The sequence below is a fragment of the Cebidichthys violaceus genome, unplaced genomic scaffold, assembly GCF_023349555.1.
Source record: "Cebidichthys violaceus isolate CVI_PGR_0920_01 unplaced genomic scaffold, fCebVio1.0.p SCAF_76, whole genome shotgun sequence".
Lineage (NCBI taxonomy): Eukaryota > Metazoa > Chordata > Actinopteri > Perciformes > Stichaeidae > Cebidichthys > Cebidichthys violaceus.
This window is the reverse complement of record NW_027176960.1, coordinates 532,767-547,500: the sequence shown is the minus strand read 5'-3', so window position 1 is coordinate 547,500 and position 14,734 is coordinate 532,767. Positions and strand designations below refer to the sequence as shown.

Sequence of the window (14,734 nt, the reverse complement as noted above, 5' to 3'; positions counted from 1 at the left end):
ATATATATATATCTGTACATATATATATATAGATACATATGTATCTATATATATATATGTATCTGTACATATATATATATATATATGTATCTGTACATAGATATATATATATGTATCTGTACATATATATATATAGATACATATGTATCTATATATATATATGTATCTGTACATAGATATATATAGATACATATGTATCTATATAGATACATATGTATCTATATATATATATATATATATATATGTATCTGTACATATATATATATATAGATACATATGTATCTATATATATATGTATCTGTACATATACATATATCTGTACATATATATATATAGATACATATGTATCTATATATATATATGTATCTGTACATATATATATATATATATGTATCTGTACATAGATATATATATATATATATGTATCTGTACATATATATATATATAGATACATATGTATCTATATATATATGTATCTGTACATATATATATATCTATATATATGTATCTGTACATAGATATATATATATATCTGTATCTGTACATATATATATATATATATATATATCTGTACATATATATATAGATACATATGTATCTATATATATATATATGTATCTGTACATATATATATATATGTATCTGTACATATATATATATATGTATCTGTACATATATATATATATATATCTGTACATATATATATATAGATACATATGTATCTATATATATATATGTATCTGTACATATATATATATAGATACATATGTATCTGTACATATGTTTCTACGTGTGTGGTTCAACATCTGGCGTTGGGTTGGTGACTCACGCTCCGTCTCCGTAGACCTTCAGGGAGTTGATGCAGTTCTTGGAGAATCCGCGGCTCTGCAGGAACGGACAGTCGTCACAGATCTCTACGCACTGACCGGAGAAGTTACAGGCCTCGAACAGCTCGATGCGGTAGTGCTCTCCATGCTGGAAACAACAACAACAACAGCATATATAGCATATACAATATATAACTAGAATCAACGTTTTTATCTTTGTGAAACATTCAGTTTAAATTTATTTCATGTTAATGTTCAGTTCAATGTTTGATGAAGACAATCTGAAGTACTAATACCACACTGTGATAGTACTCTGTTACACTAAAAGTATTAATACCACACTGTGATAGTACTCTGTTACAATAAAAGTACTAATACTACACTGTGATAGTACTCTGTTACACTAAAAGTACTAATACCACACTGTGATAGTACTCTGTTACAATAAAAGTACTAATACTACACTGTGATAGTACTCTGTTACACTAAAAGTACTAATACCACACTGTCATAGTACTCTGTTACAATAAAAGTACTAATACTACACTGTGATAGTACTCTGTTACACTAAAAGTACTAATACCACACTGTCATAGTACTCTGTTACAGTAAAAGTACTAATACCACACTGTGATAGTACTCTGTTACACTAAAAGTACTAATACCTCACTGTGATAGTACTCTGTTACACTAAAAGTACTAATACCACACTGTGATAGTACTCTGTTACACTAAAAGTACTAATACCACACTGTGATAGTACTCTGTTACAGTAAAAGTACTAATACCACGCTGTGATAGTACTCTGTTACACTAAAAGTACTAATACCACGCTGTGATAGTACTCTGTTACAGTAAAAGTACTAATACCTCACTGTGATAGTACTCTGTTACACTAAAAGTACTAATACCTCACTGTGATAGTACTCTGTTACACTAAAAGTACTAATACCTCACTGTGATAGTACTCTGTTACACTAAAAGTACTAATACCTCACTGTGATAGTACTCTGTTACAACATGAAACTTTGACCTGAGGGTGGCGCTAGAGGAGCGGTCATAATCGTTAGGGTTCATCCTAGGGGGACCATGAGCGTCTGTCTATCGTGGAGTGAAAGGAGGAGGAGTCTACCATGCGGACGGGCTTGCAGGATCCCATGTGGTCGTTGTGGGAGTTCCACCTCTGGAACTCTGGGTACTCTCCGTGCTCCAGGATGTACTGCTGGCCCTTGAAGTCGGGGTGGTCGTAGCAGATCCAGGCTCCGCTCTCCACACGGATGGAGTTCACCCTGAAAACACACACATGTACATGAGGGGTCCTTTAGGTGCTGCCTTCATCCCCTGAGGGAGAACCAGAAGCTGTTCTAGAAGGGTTCTAACACGTGTGATGGAAGAAGTTCTCTCAGTGGTTCTCACCTGTTCATGAAGCCGCGGTCCTGGAAGTTATCACAGTCTCCTCTGACCTCCAGCTTCCTGCCGGTGAAACATTTCCCCTCGTAGAAGGTGATCTGCAGGAGACAACGAACACCAGGGCGGTTAAGTGGCATCAGCGTAGCGCAAAGTGTGACGTCACGGCGTACCGACGGGTGCGTCGGTACGCCGTGTTGTCACTGCAGCCGTTACCCTTTAAACTGAAGTTCAGGACAAGCTGCAGTGAAATGATGTCCGTGGTTGAGTTACTCACCTTTCCAGAGTATTGCGACATTGTTGCTCACTGGTTGTTGTCCGAGTCGTCCCACAACCACACACACAGTGTAACAGAGAGAAAGTTGGACCCCCCAATATATACGGCGAGAGGACAAAAGACGAGGCTTTAAAGGTTCCTGCTGCCTCAACGCTTTCCCTTCATCCCGATGCGTCTGCTGATTCTGCTGCGTGTGTGTGTGTTAGTGTGTGTTACTCTGTGTGTGTGTGTGTGTGTGTGTGTTACTGTGTGTGTGTGTGTGTGTGTGTGTGTGTTACTGTGTGTGTGTGTGTGTGTGTGTGTGTGTGTGTGTGTGTGTGTGTTACTGTGTGTGTGTGTGTGTGTGTGTGTGTGTGTGTGTGTGTGTGTGTGTGTGTGTGGACTCAATAGAATGTGCTTGATCCTGAGCTTAGTGAGCTCGTCATAGTGCACATGCTGTGTTTCTGCAGAGAGGATTCATTCAGAGCTCTTCTGTGTAGAAACACAACAGAACATTTCATACTTTAATACATCCATAAAATAAATGCTAAAGATGTTACTAAACCTCATTCAGTACTTTGAAGATAAAAGTACAGAACCTTCACGTTTACTTCTACTCTTCTTTTGTCTTAAAAACACTTCAACGTTTGAATATTTAATTCTCAATTGTAGGTCTTATATAATATATATATATATATATATATATATATATATATTTATGTTCTTGTCTCGATAAAAAGACAATCTTGAAAACGTTTCCTTCTGTAGAAACAAAACAATGATCAGTGTGAATAATTCACGATAATTCTTATTAATAATAGTTATTGAATACCGTCAGTGACGTGCACTCTTTACTTATATTTAAATGTTTAGATTATATTATTATTACTGTTATTATAAATATGTTATTCTTTTGTCATTTTATAAAGAAATGCAGATTTTTGTCCCATTTTGCTCCTAAACACAAAGAGGACAGAAGCTGTTGTGAAGTTCTGGTGGTCCATCAGCTGATACTTCTGTAACGGTACCAGTGATGTTCTGGTTATTATCTGTAGAGCTCTCCTGTCCTGGATCCTGAACCTCTCATGACAGTTTGTCATGTTTCTGTTGCTCCTCTGTCAACGTTAACAAGAACTTCTTGAGTTTCCTTCAGAAATGCAGTCTTTCTTCTCCAGGATGGAGATGTGAGAGGACCACGTCAGGCTGTTTGTGACGCTGATTCACAGGAACTTAAAACTGCTGAAGCTCCATTGATGGAGACAGAGATGTCTTCACCTCCTTCTTCATACAATCAACAATCAGCTCCTTGATTTTACTGACGTGGTGACTTTAAAAACAACAGATCACTAAAGAACAACTGTTATTGAGAAATATAAGGAAATGAAGAGCAGAACTCCATCGTTCCACAGGGAGGAGCTGCAACAGAAAGCAAAGCAGAAACATCCATTTACATGTGTTCATCTACGGTCATGTTGTCATGAACACAACTCATCTGCAGAGACACTTTAGAGTCACAACACATGAAGGAACCAAAGGACTAAACTAAGTCCAGGTCCAGGTGGAGTGAGGAGTCCAGATCCTCTGATCAGATCCAGATCCCATTCATATGTGTTGACGTTTAGACTTAAACAACATGTGTCTCTGTGGTCATGAAGCTCAAAGTGAGGCTCTGATGAGTTTATTCACTAAAGAAATTAATTTAGTTTAAAAATAAAAGAATCCTTTAAATTAAATTGAGGATTAACTTTATTTCCATTATGATGATAATTCATAAAACTACTGTTTTAGTTTTTTGAATGTGTTTGTTGGGCTATAAATGAAGTCCGTTGTGCGTCCCTGTGTTGCATAATGACAACAAACCATCCTTGAACCCTTGAACCCTTGAACCCTTGAATCCTTGAAACCTTGAATAATTAACGAGCTCTCGACGCCGATTGGCCGAGGCACGCACAGAGGCGGGTCTCTGCTGTCTAAAGCCTGCGTTCTAATTGGTAGGCGCGTGCTCAAAGCCTTCGTTCACTGAATTAATCAGAGTGGCAAGGCACTTCACGGCAACCAATGGGCGAGCAGGGGAGGACAGAGTGGGCGGGACCAGCGTTGTAAACACCAGCATGCCGGTTGTCTCGGCCGTGGCTAAGCTAAGTTAGCTCCTCCGACCTCCCGTACTTTGGACCTCCGTCTCCGGGTTTAAATGGCCGCCGTCGCGCTGAAGCTGTCCGCTCCCTGGCGCTTCGTCAAACTCAGAAGGTGAGGACCACCATGTGAGCTGACGTCATGTACGACATCTGATGCTCGTTTACGTCACTTTATTTGGGTTTGTGACGTTCTTGTGAACATGCTAGCTTAAAGTCCGTGTAGCTGCAGTTAGCCTGTTAGCAGAGACCTTTGCTCCAGATTCACAGAGCAGCGTGACGTCATCTAATTTATTCACGATTGTGAGTGCAGAACAAACTGAATCATGAACTAATGTTGAAGTGGACTGTGTGATAGAGAGAGACAGACAGAGACAAGAGAGAGAGAGAGAGAGAGAGAGAGAGAGAGAGAGAGAGAGAGAGAGAGAGAGAGAGAGAGAGAGAGAGAGAGAGAGAGACAGACAGACAGACAGACAGACAGACAGACAGACAGAGACAGGGTTATATCACTGAATGTCTCCAGTGGACACTGACGAGGACTCGTGTAACTATTGGATCAGTATTTTATAGTCAAGGTGTTGGAGACACTCGTTTGGTTTCTCCTCTCAGTGAGAAGAAGTCCGATGAGAGCAGAAAGCCGACAGTAAGGCGTCCCTTTAGTAGCTCACTGGATCTCTTCTCCTCAGACTCTCCAGCGTTCCCAGTCTGAAGCTCCACACCTCAGCCTCTCCCATGATGGGTGAGTATCTGCTGCCAACAACACCTCAGCCAGGTTCTGCACTGCACAGCTGGAACATCAGGAAACTATGAGAGAGAGAGAGAGAGAGACAGAGAGACACAGAGACACAGAGACAGACACAGAGAGAGAGAGAGAGACAGAGACACAGAGAGAGAGAGAGACACAGAGAGAGACAGACACAGAGAGAGACAGACAGACAGAGAGGGAGAGACAGAGACACAGAGAGAGACAGACACAGAGAGAGAGAGAGACACAGAGACAGAGACAGAGACAGAGAGAGAGAGAGAGAGAGAGAGAGAGAGAGAGAGAGAGAGACAGACAGACAGACAGACAGACAGACAGACAGAGAGAGGTTGATGATGTCACCACGGTAGTGATGATGTCATCGTGTTCAGGTGTGTCGGTGCAGCAGTTCGATCAGGCTAAGGACAGACTGTCCTCACTGAAGAAGGACCCGGGGAACGAGGTCAAGCTGCAGATCTACGCTCTGTTCAAACAGGTGAGCTCACCGGCTCTTTTATTGCGAAGGGGTCAACAGGAAGAAGAGAGGTTCTAGTGCTCTCTTCTTCTAGTCATGATGGACTTTTATTTTGAAGAGACGGTGAAGCCTACAGTCATGTTTCCTCCTCCTGCAGGCCACTCAGGGTCCCTGTAACACCCCCAAACCAGGCATGCTGGACTTCGTGAACAAGGTGAAGTGGGACGCGTGGAAGTCTCTGGGCTCCGTGTCACAGGTAGGACCGCTCCACGTAGCGGGGGGGGGGGGGTCTTTTGGGCCGGACCAAACGGACCCAACCACGGGTGTGAACCTCTGTCTGTGTCTCAGGATGAAGCCCGGCAGCAGTACTGCGACCTGATTGGCTCCCTGGTGGCAGCAGAAGGTGGGAGCTCCGCCCACACGGCCGCACGGCCTGCTGGGAGCGGACCGACCTACGAGACGCTGCTGGTCACGACGGAGGACGACATCACCACCATCACACTGAACCGCCCGGCCAAGAAAAACGCCATCACTACTGAGGTGTGTGTGTGTGTGTGTGTGTGTGTGTGTGTGTGTGTGTGTGTGTGTGTGTGTGTGTGTGTGTGTGTGTGTGTGTGTGTGTGTGTGTGTGTGTGTGTTCTTATGTTCTTATGTTCTTATGTTCTTCTTTTCTTTCAGATGTACAATGAGATCATTGCAGCTCTGGATCAGGCAGCTAAAGACGACTCAGTCATCACAGTTTTTACTGGTACACACACACACACACACACACACACACACACACACACACACACACACACACACACACACACACACATACATATATATATATACACACACACACATCTACACACTCAGTTGAACATCGCAGTACGTTCCTCGGTTCCTCTGGCATTAGAACTTCTCCACTGACGTGGTTCTGTCTGTGGTGCCTTCAGGTTCTGGTGATTTCTACTGCAGTGGAAACGATCTGTCCAACTTCACCCAGATCCCCGAGGGAGGGGTGGAGGAGTCGGCCCGACGAGGAGGAGACCTGCTCAGGTGAGCGAGACTGTGATGAGACCTTTATTTAGTCTTTAGTCCTGATCCATGAGACCCTCTGAACCAGAACACCTGCTGCACATCAGAGCCAGGAGCTGGACAAACATCAGTCTCATCTTTCTGAGGGTCCTTGAACACATCACGTGTGACGAGACTTCTGACAGAACCTTCTTTAATGTGATATTAATCATCTTCATCATCATCATCATCATCATCATCATCATGTCTCATGTCTCATTATAAACGTCTCCTCTAATGAACCGTGAAACTGTGACGTCATCATTGATTCATCTGAGACCAACAGTCATGTGACCACATCAGAAACACAGAGGAGACGTGTCAACAGATTAATGTACAACCTCCTCCTCCTCCTCCTCCTCCTCCTCCTCCTCCTCCTCTACAGGAAGTACGTGAAGGCCTACATTGACTTCCCGAAGCCGCTGGTTGCCGTGGTGAACGGACCGGCTGTAGGAATCTCTGTCACGCTGTTAGGACTGTTTGACCTGATCTATGCTACAGACAGGGTACACACACACACACACACACACACACACACACACAGAGACACACAGAGACACACAGAGACACTCACACACAGAGACACTCACACACAGAGACACACACACACACACACACACACACACACACACACACACACACACACAGAGACACTCACACACACACACACACACACACACACACAGAGACACTCACACACACACACACACACACACACACACACACACACACACACACACACACAGAGACACACAGAGACACTCACACACAGAGACACTCACACACAGAGACACACACACACACACACACACACACACACACACACACACACACACACACACACACACACACACAGAGACACTCACACACACACACACACACACACACACACAGAGACACTCACACACACACACACACACACACACACACACACACACAGAGACACACACAGAGACACTCACACACAGAGACACTCACACAGAGACACACACACACACACACACACACACACACACACACACACACACACACACACACACACAGAGACAGACACGCAGAGACACACACACACACACACACACACACACATATACACACACACACAGTCATGTACACACGTTGTCTTCATGTGTTGTCATCTTCATCATCTTCATCATCTTCATCATCTTCATCAGGCCACCTTCCACACTCCCTTCAGTCAGCTGGGTCAGAGTGCAGAGGGATGCTCCTCCTACACCTTCCCTAAAATCATGGGCCCCGCCAAGGTACACACACACACACACACACACACACACACACACACACACACACACACACACACCTTCTGATTGGTCGGTTGTGATCAGTGAAGGTCTTCATAGTGAGGACCAGAGGAGACCACATAAACCAGCTGGTGATAAACTGATCCCTCATGTCCTCCTCCTCCTCCTATCCCTCTTCTTCTTCCTCCTCCTGCTCCTCCTCTTCCTCCTCCTCCTCTGCTCCTCCTCCTGCTCCTCCAGGCCAGTGAGATGTTGCTCTTCAATAAGAAGCTGTCAGCGGTTCAGGCCTGTGAACTTGGTCTGGTTACGGAGGTTTTCCCCGACAGCAGCTTCCAGTCTGAGGTTTGGACCAGACTGAAGGTCTACGCCAAGCTACCCCCCAAGGTATACACACACACACACACACACACACACACACACACACACACAGGTTCAGGTTCTGCTCTAACGCTGCCCCCCCCCCCCCCCCCCCCCCCAGTCCCTGTCCCTGTCTAAACAGCTGATCCGGTCTGTGGAGCAGGATCGTCTCCACGCGGTGAACGATGCTGAGGTGGAGCGTCTGATGGAGCGATGGACGTCAGACGAGTGTTTCAACGCCGTCATGAGCTTCTTCCAGGCCAAGGCCAAGCTGTGAGACAGCAGGTGTGTGTGTGTGTGTGTGTGTGTGTGTGTGTGTGTGTCATCACGTCTAACGACCACGTAGAGGATTGTCTGTCGATGGCTGAAGCGCCTTAAACTCTTTGTGAGACTTCAAAGTTGAGCTGATTCTTTGATTCTTTGAGTCTTTGAGTCGTTGAGTCTTTCTATTGTCACTGATGATTGTTTATTGATTGTTTGTCTCTTAGAGGTGACGTCACAGAAGACAAACACAATTAATACTCAGTTTTGGTAGAATGATGTGAAAACAGTTTATTGCTTTGATCAAAACTCGATTAATTGTTTTCTGGTGAAATTAATAAAAGTTCCATTTTTCTTGGAATTCTTTAAGTCTTTTTTTTTGGTTCTGGAAATAAAAACGTCACCAAGTAAAAGAAACACGACGTCCTGAAAACAACTGAAACAACATGAACTAATTTATCATTTATTAAAATGAGTCGTGAGCCTAATTTAACCACATTCATTCATTTCACACTCTTCATCAACATAATGCAGGTTAATGCTACTCTTCATTATTCTGCTCTGAGGAGAAATCAACCAATGAGGAAGCTGCTCTGGTTCCTGATGGACAACTGTGTGTAGTTACACTGCTGATCCACCAGGTGGCAACACTCACCTGTTCATCTTCATCCTCTTCATCACTCACCTGTTCATCATCTTCAGCACTCAATATTTATAATAAAATCATATTTATAAAAATAATTCAATAATGTTTACTATAATAACAAATTAATAATATTTACTATAATAATACTATGTCATGATAAATCAATAAATATAATGTAATGTATTATTAAAGGGTACATGAAGTCATTAAACATTAAAGTGATGAACACAATACAATAATATATATATATATATATATATATATATATATATATATATTATAATGCATCATGAGTACTTTTACTTTTGGTACGTCAAGTATATGCTTATGATGGTACCGAGTATTTCTACTCTAGTATTACTGCTTGTACTGCAGTAAAAGTACTTCTTCCCTGTCTGGTGTTTTTAAGCGGAGCTGAAACTACTAATTTAAATCTGTTGATTGAAGTGAAGTCGGCGTCTCGGTGACAGAGAGCTTCTCTGAGTGTTGACTCCTGCAGGCCACCGTACTTCTCCTCCACAGTCCTGAGCTTCAGGACGTCTGTAGACGTCCGCTCTCGTGTCTCTACGACGGATGTCACGGAGCTTTTCTCTGCAGCCTCCCCAGAGCACCGCAACACAAACCCCCGAATAAATCTCAGTCCGGACCCGGACCTGGACCCGGACCGTACGGAGGCACGAGAGACCAGTGGAGGTCCTGGTCTCTGTTGAGACGACCACGGTCTGAACATCTGCAGCGCTGCTATCTCGGTTCTTCTGAGCTCATCAGCAGAACCAGCCGCTGCAGAACCAGCCGCTGCCAGGAGACCGTTTAGTGACGAGATGATGAGTTAGTGCTGCAGCGAGTGGGGAGACGTAAACATCTCAGTGAGGTCTGGATTAATGCTCACTTCATCTGGAGACAGCTCAAGAACATTACTACCAAAGCACACACAGCTGGACCAAAGCAGAACAAATAGCTCCATGGACATGTATTCAATACTTGCATGTATTTATTAAATACATGTAAATACATATATGTATTTAATAAATATATGTATTTAATGACCTGAAGAAGAAGAAGTTCATCCCAGAACATCCTGAAAATCATTAAATTGATATTTAACTGTTTGGTGAATCTGACATGCTAACATGCTAACTGCTAATCTGTTAGCATGTTAGCATGCAGACTGTTAGCGTTGTTTATTGATTTAAACCTTTTTAATTGTGTTCAGGTTGTTTCTTTCTTCTGCTTCTCATGAATCAACAGAGTCGGTGTGTTTGTTTAAAATGAACATCATGAACATCATGAACATGTAGCGTCAACAGAGGTGTCACAGCGAGGACAGACTGAAGCCTTCTACGTACTTCTGTTGGATGTATTTGAAGGTTTATACGTAAGTATTTAACGCTCACACTCGGTGTACTTGTTGTTTCACAAGTTCTACTCTCCAGAAGTAATATAATATATGTATATATATATATAGTTATATATATATATATAATATATAATATATATATATATATATATATATATATATATATATATATATATATATATATATATATAAATATAGTTATATATTACAGCTGAATGTTAATGGGTGTGGTGGCCACTAGAGGGCAGCAGAGGAAGCTGTAAGCTGATCGATGTCCAGTGTTCCTCTCTTGAAGCTTTTGTTTTTGGTCTCCTCCACCTTAGTTAAGTCACAGTTAAGAGGCTTCAAAGACATAGTTCGTCCCTCGTCAGTGTTTTATGATATCGGATTGATACCGTCTCAGTGTCAACATGTTCTGATCCTCAGACCTCGTGAGCAGCAGCTCTCATTGACTTTAGAGTCTTCAGTCCAGACCTTCTCTGAGATGACATGTTGTCTCAAGGGACACTCGAGACGGGTGTCTGGAAGGAAGCTGCTGCCAAGTCGGTGCTTCTGCCCTCCGCGTCTTCCTCTTCCTCCCTCGTCTTCGTCTTCCTCCCTCGTCTTCCTCTTCCTCCCTCGTCTTCCTCTTCCTCCCTCGTCTTCCTCTTCACAGGCCGGTTGTTTCTCCGTTTCTCCTGGATGTCGTTCTGCTTTGCCTCTGAACCACCAAACGTTCTCCGGTTCTTCTTTGTTCTTTGTCGTATCAAATCACTGCAACGCGCTCCGAGTCACTTTTCAATGTTTAAAGTTCGTCTCTTGTTGTCTTTGGCGACATCTCTGGTGATGAGAGGGAACTGCAGGCGCGTGTTTGACTGTTTTAACGTAAATAAACCGATTGATGAGGAAGTAAAACGTCCGTCTATCGCTTTCTTCTTCATCTGGTTCATCGTCTCCAGAGGTTACGCACCCCCCCCCCTTCTGCTCTGACGCGCATCACTTCCTGTCATAGTTTGAGGACTTCCTCTGGTTCCTCGTCTCTTTATTACAGGTTGTCCTCTAACACTGGTTCTTCAGCTACAGGGGGGAGCCAATCACACGGTCCGGATGATGAGGCTCCCTGAAGGAACCAATCATCAATCAGACATGACAGAGAGGGGGGGGGTGCAGAGAGAGAGACAGACAGAGAGAGGGGGGGGGTTTTGATTTTTAATAAAAAGCAGAGAAAGGAGACAATCGATAAAGAGGAAGGAGGAGAGAAGAAAGAGAACGATGAGGACAGTACCTCCAGAGGTGAGCAAGCTTTACCTGCAGACCTCTTCATCTCATTGTCTCCTCCTCACCTTCCCTCCTCACCTTCTCTCCTCACCTTCTCTCCTCACCTTCCCTCCTCACCTTCTCTCCTCACCTTCCCTCCTCACCTTCCCTCCTCACTGAATGGTTTTATTTATTCGTCACCTTTAATGGTTTTAATACGACGTCTTACAATCATTTCTAAACATGATATATAAGATTAACCAATAACTCAAAAAAAGAACAAGTTGGACACCTGAGACAGGAAGTGTGTATGTGTGTGTGTGTGTGTGTGTGTGTGTGTGTGTGTGTGTGTGCTTCTCTAACAGAGTTCAGGTGAAGTTCATCAGTGACTCTATGTAGGACAGCTTACTGCCTCATAGATCAACACTAATGTACAGAGCGGTCCTCAGGGACTCCGATGCTGCAGGGAGGGGGGGGGGTTCAAAGCAAACAGCCCCAGAAAAAGAGATAATGCTGCGTTCGAGGTCCGCCGGGAATAACCGTCGGAAGAGCTCCGGCGGTTAAAAGCGTCGACTTGGAAGAGCGTTTGAACTCGTTTGAAGCGGCAGACTAGAGGTTTCTCTCAGTGTCGTAATTTATTCTCAGCCTGTCGCACTTTGTTGAACCCACTTCTTCTTCTTCTTCTTCTTCTTCTCGACCTGCTGGAGGCGTCCTGCACCTGTAACGTAGAGACCTGTCAATCAGCGTGTAGCCCCGCCCCTAAAGCGTCCCCTCTTCATGGTGTGTTTGACTCTAAATGGAGCATAATGTACTAAATGAACATCATGCTGTATTGAAGAAGACTGTAAACTAGAGATTGAGACCATAAACTCATGTTTACAATGTTTACTGAGGGAATAAATCAAGAGAGAAGTGTTAAAAATGTTAAAGGAACTTTTCAAATGTTCTCCTGAATGTAACCAAACACAGTTTAGTTGTCTCAACCTAACTAAGTAGTTTAGTTGTCTCAACCTAACTAAGTAGTTTAGTTGTCTCAGCCTAACTAAGTAGTTTAATTGTCTCAACCTAACTAAGTAGTTTAATTGTCTCAGCCTAACTAAGTAGTTTAATTGTCTCAGCCCAACTAAGTAGTTTAATTGTCTCAGCCTAACTAAGTAGTGTTTAGGTTTGTGCTGTCTGTCCTCAGCTGACTCTGTCCACATAGAGACTCAGTCCACGGGCCGTCTCAGGGGATGGAGGTCGTCCAGGGAGAGAGAGACGGGTTTTCTTCCCAATCTATCAGGAGAGCATCAGGGGCCACTGAACCAATCAGATTGATGCATTTCTGGGTTGAGTTCCTCCAGAGTTTAATGGGGGCAGGAGATGAGACTCTACAGCAGAAACACAAAGACACAGGAGATGAATTCAACCGAACCAGCCTCCAAACATCAAACCAGGAGGAGGAGGAGGAGGAGGAGGAGGAGGAGGAGGAGAGAGAAAACCATTGATGAAGATCATTAGAGCGATAGTGAGAGAAGAAAACACGACTCGATAAGTTCACATCAGGTGTTTTTGAAAAGAAACAAAGATGAATTTAGATGATTAATAAGATAAACTCCTGGACCCATGATGGAGTCTCAGCTGAGACTCCTCATATTAAAACCTCTAATAAAACCGTCCGTTGAATGTTAAATCAAAGGCACAAATATGAACTTCTTATTATTCATGGTGAATTTGATCCCTGTTAATGAACTTTTACTATCATTTAATGCTGAATCTGTTTCTATATGAGCTCTATAAGTTAATACTTAATCCTCTTTCTGAGGTTTAATAATGAGGATTAATACGTTCCAAAGGTTTGTGATGGATTGAGTGGAACGGCTGCTTTTAATGTGAAAGAGACAGGAAGTGATGAATTAACATTGTAATGCATAAGAAGACAGTGGAGGAGGCTTCATGTCTAATTATCAAACTATAAAAGCCTCTGTTTGATAGTTAAAGGGTTAATCAATAACCAGCTCGTCTCCTCCTCTGGTGACCTTCCTGAGGACACGCCGCCTGTGATCCTCCTCCACATTTACATTCAGACGAGGCCGCTGGAATGTAAATTTACCCAGAAATCATCTGGGGACCGCTGCAGATTGAAGAGGGAGGAGGAAGGTGACCGCCGCCTCACACCTGTCCTCACATGACTCCTCCAGACGAGGACTTAGGAGAGGAGAGAGGACGGGAACATGTGAGTGTCTTTGTGTTTCTTCAGAGCTTCACGTGTTGAAGCTGCATTCTCTCTAGTGTCCACCAGGGGGCGACTTCTCTGGTTGTATAGAAGTCTAGTCTAAAATGACTCTACTTCTCTCTTGATTTATTCCCTCAGTAAACATTGTAAACATGAGTTTATGGTCTCAATCTCTAGTTTACAGTCTTCTTCAATACAGCATGATGTTCATTTAGTACATTATGCTCCATTTAGAGTCAAACACACCATAAAGAGGGGATGATTTAGGGGCGGGGCTACACAGTGATTGACAGGTCGCTACGTCACTCCTCCTCAGTCCAGATATGGTCACTTCCTGTTCACTGGTTGATAAGAACAAAGATGGCTTCTGTCCACACTAACGGGTGACGTCATGACGTCTACGTCTCTTCTTATATTCACTCTTTTTGAACAAACAGACAAACTCTGGTCTCATTTAGGGTCTGATAAACTGTAAATCCATCTGATGTTTTGCATATAGCTG

At 43.2% G+C, this 14,734-nt stretch overlaps 2 protein-coding genes across 4 annotated transcripts in view; one reads left to right on the top strand and one right to left on the bottom strand.

The window, feature by feature from the left end:
- The window catches only part of crygn2 (crystallin, gamma N2), a 3,406-nt gene extending 541 nt beyond the window's left edge, over positions 1–2,865 (bottom strand). Inside the window, exons 1-4 of the mRNA XM_068737130.1 lie at positions 2,512–2,865; positions 2,244–2,335; positions 1,960–2,116; positions 830–975 (exon numbers count right to left, since the gene is read on the bottom strand). Of these exons, the coding sequence (XP_068593231.1) occupies positions 830–975; positions 1,960–2,116; positions 2,244–2,335; positions 2,512–2,532 (416 nt within the window). The 5' untranslated portion in view covers positions 2,533–2,865. The remainder of the gene's footprint in view (positions 1–829; positions 976–1,959; positions 2,117–2,243; positions 2,336–2,511) is intronic.
- Positions 2,866–4,590: 1,725 nt separating this feature from the next.
- eci2 (enoyl-CoA delta isomerase 2) lies at positions 4,591–9,456 on the top strand. Of its 3 annotated transcripts, none has more exons than XM_068737123.1 (12): positions 4,591–4,737; positions 5,309–5,361; positions 5,757–5,860; positions 5,997–6,095; positions 6,188–6,379; positions 6,518–6,587; positions 6,778–6,880; positions 7,284–7,404; positions 8,074–8,163; positions 8,401–8,544; positions 8,639–8,802; positions 9,313–9,456. In XM_068737123.1, exons 1-11 carry the CDS (start codon positions 4,682–4,684, stop codon positions 8,792–8,794), a joined length of 1,188 nt encoding a protein of 395 aa, XP_068593224.1. In that variant the 5' UTR covers positions 4,591–4,681; the 3' UTR covers positions 8,795–8,802; positions 9,313–9,456. The 3 variants fall into 3 exon arrangements, with proteins under 3 accessions (XP_068593224.1, XP_068593223.1, XP_068593222.1); XM_068737122.1 differs by lacking the exon at positions 9,313–9,456 and adding an exon at positions 9,006–9,139; XM_068737121.1 differs by lacking the exon at positions 9,313–9,456 and having other exon boundaries at positions 4,592–4,737; positions 8,639–9,139.
- The last annotated feature ends 5,278 nt before the right edge of the window (positions 9,457–14,734 follow it).

Coding starts and splice junctions, on each gene's coding strand:
- eci2 (XM_068737123.1), top strand. CDS start 4,682: ATGGCCGCCGTCGCGCTGAAGCTGTCCGCTCCCTGGCGCTTCGTCAAA. Junction 5,362..5,756: donor CTCAGCCTCTCCCATGATGG/GTGAGTATCTGC, acceptor CATCGTGTTCAG/GTGTGTCGGTGCAGCAGTTC. Junction 7,405..8,073: donor TGATCTATGCTACAGACAGG/GTACACACACAC, acceptor CATCTTCATCAG/GCCACCTTCCACACTCCCTT.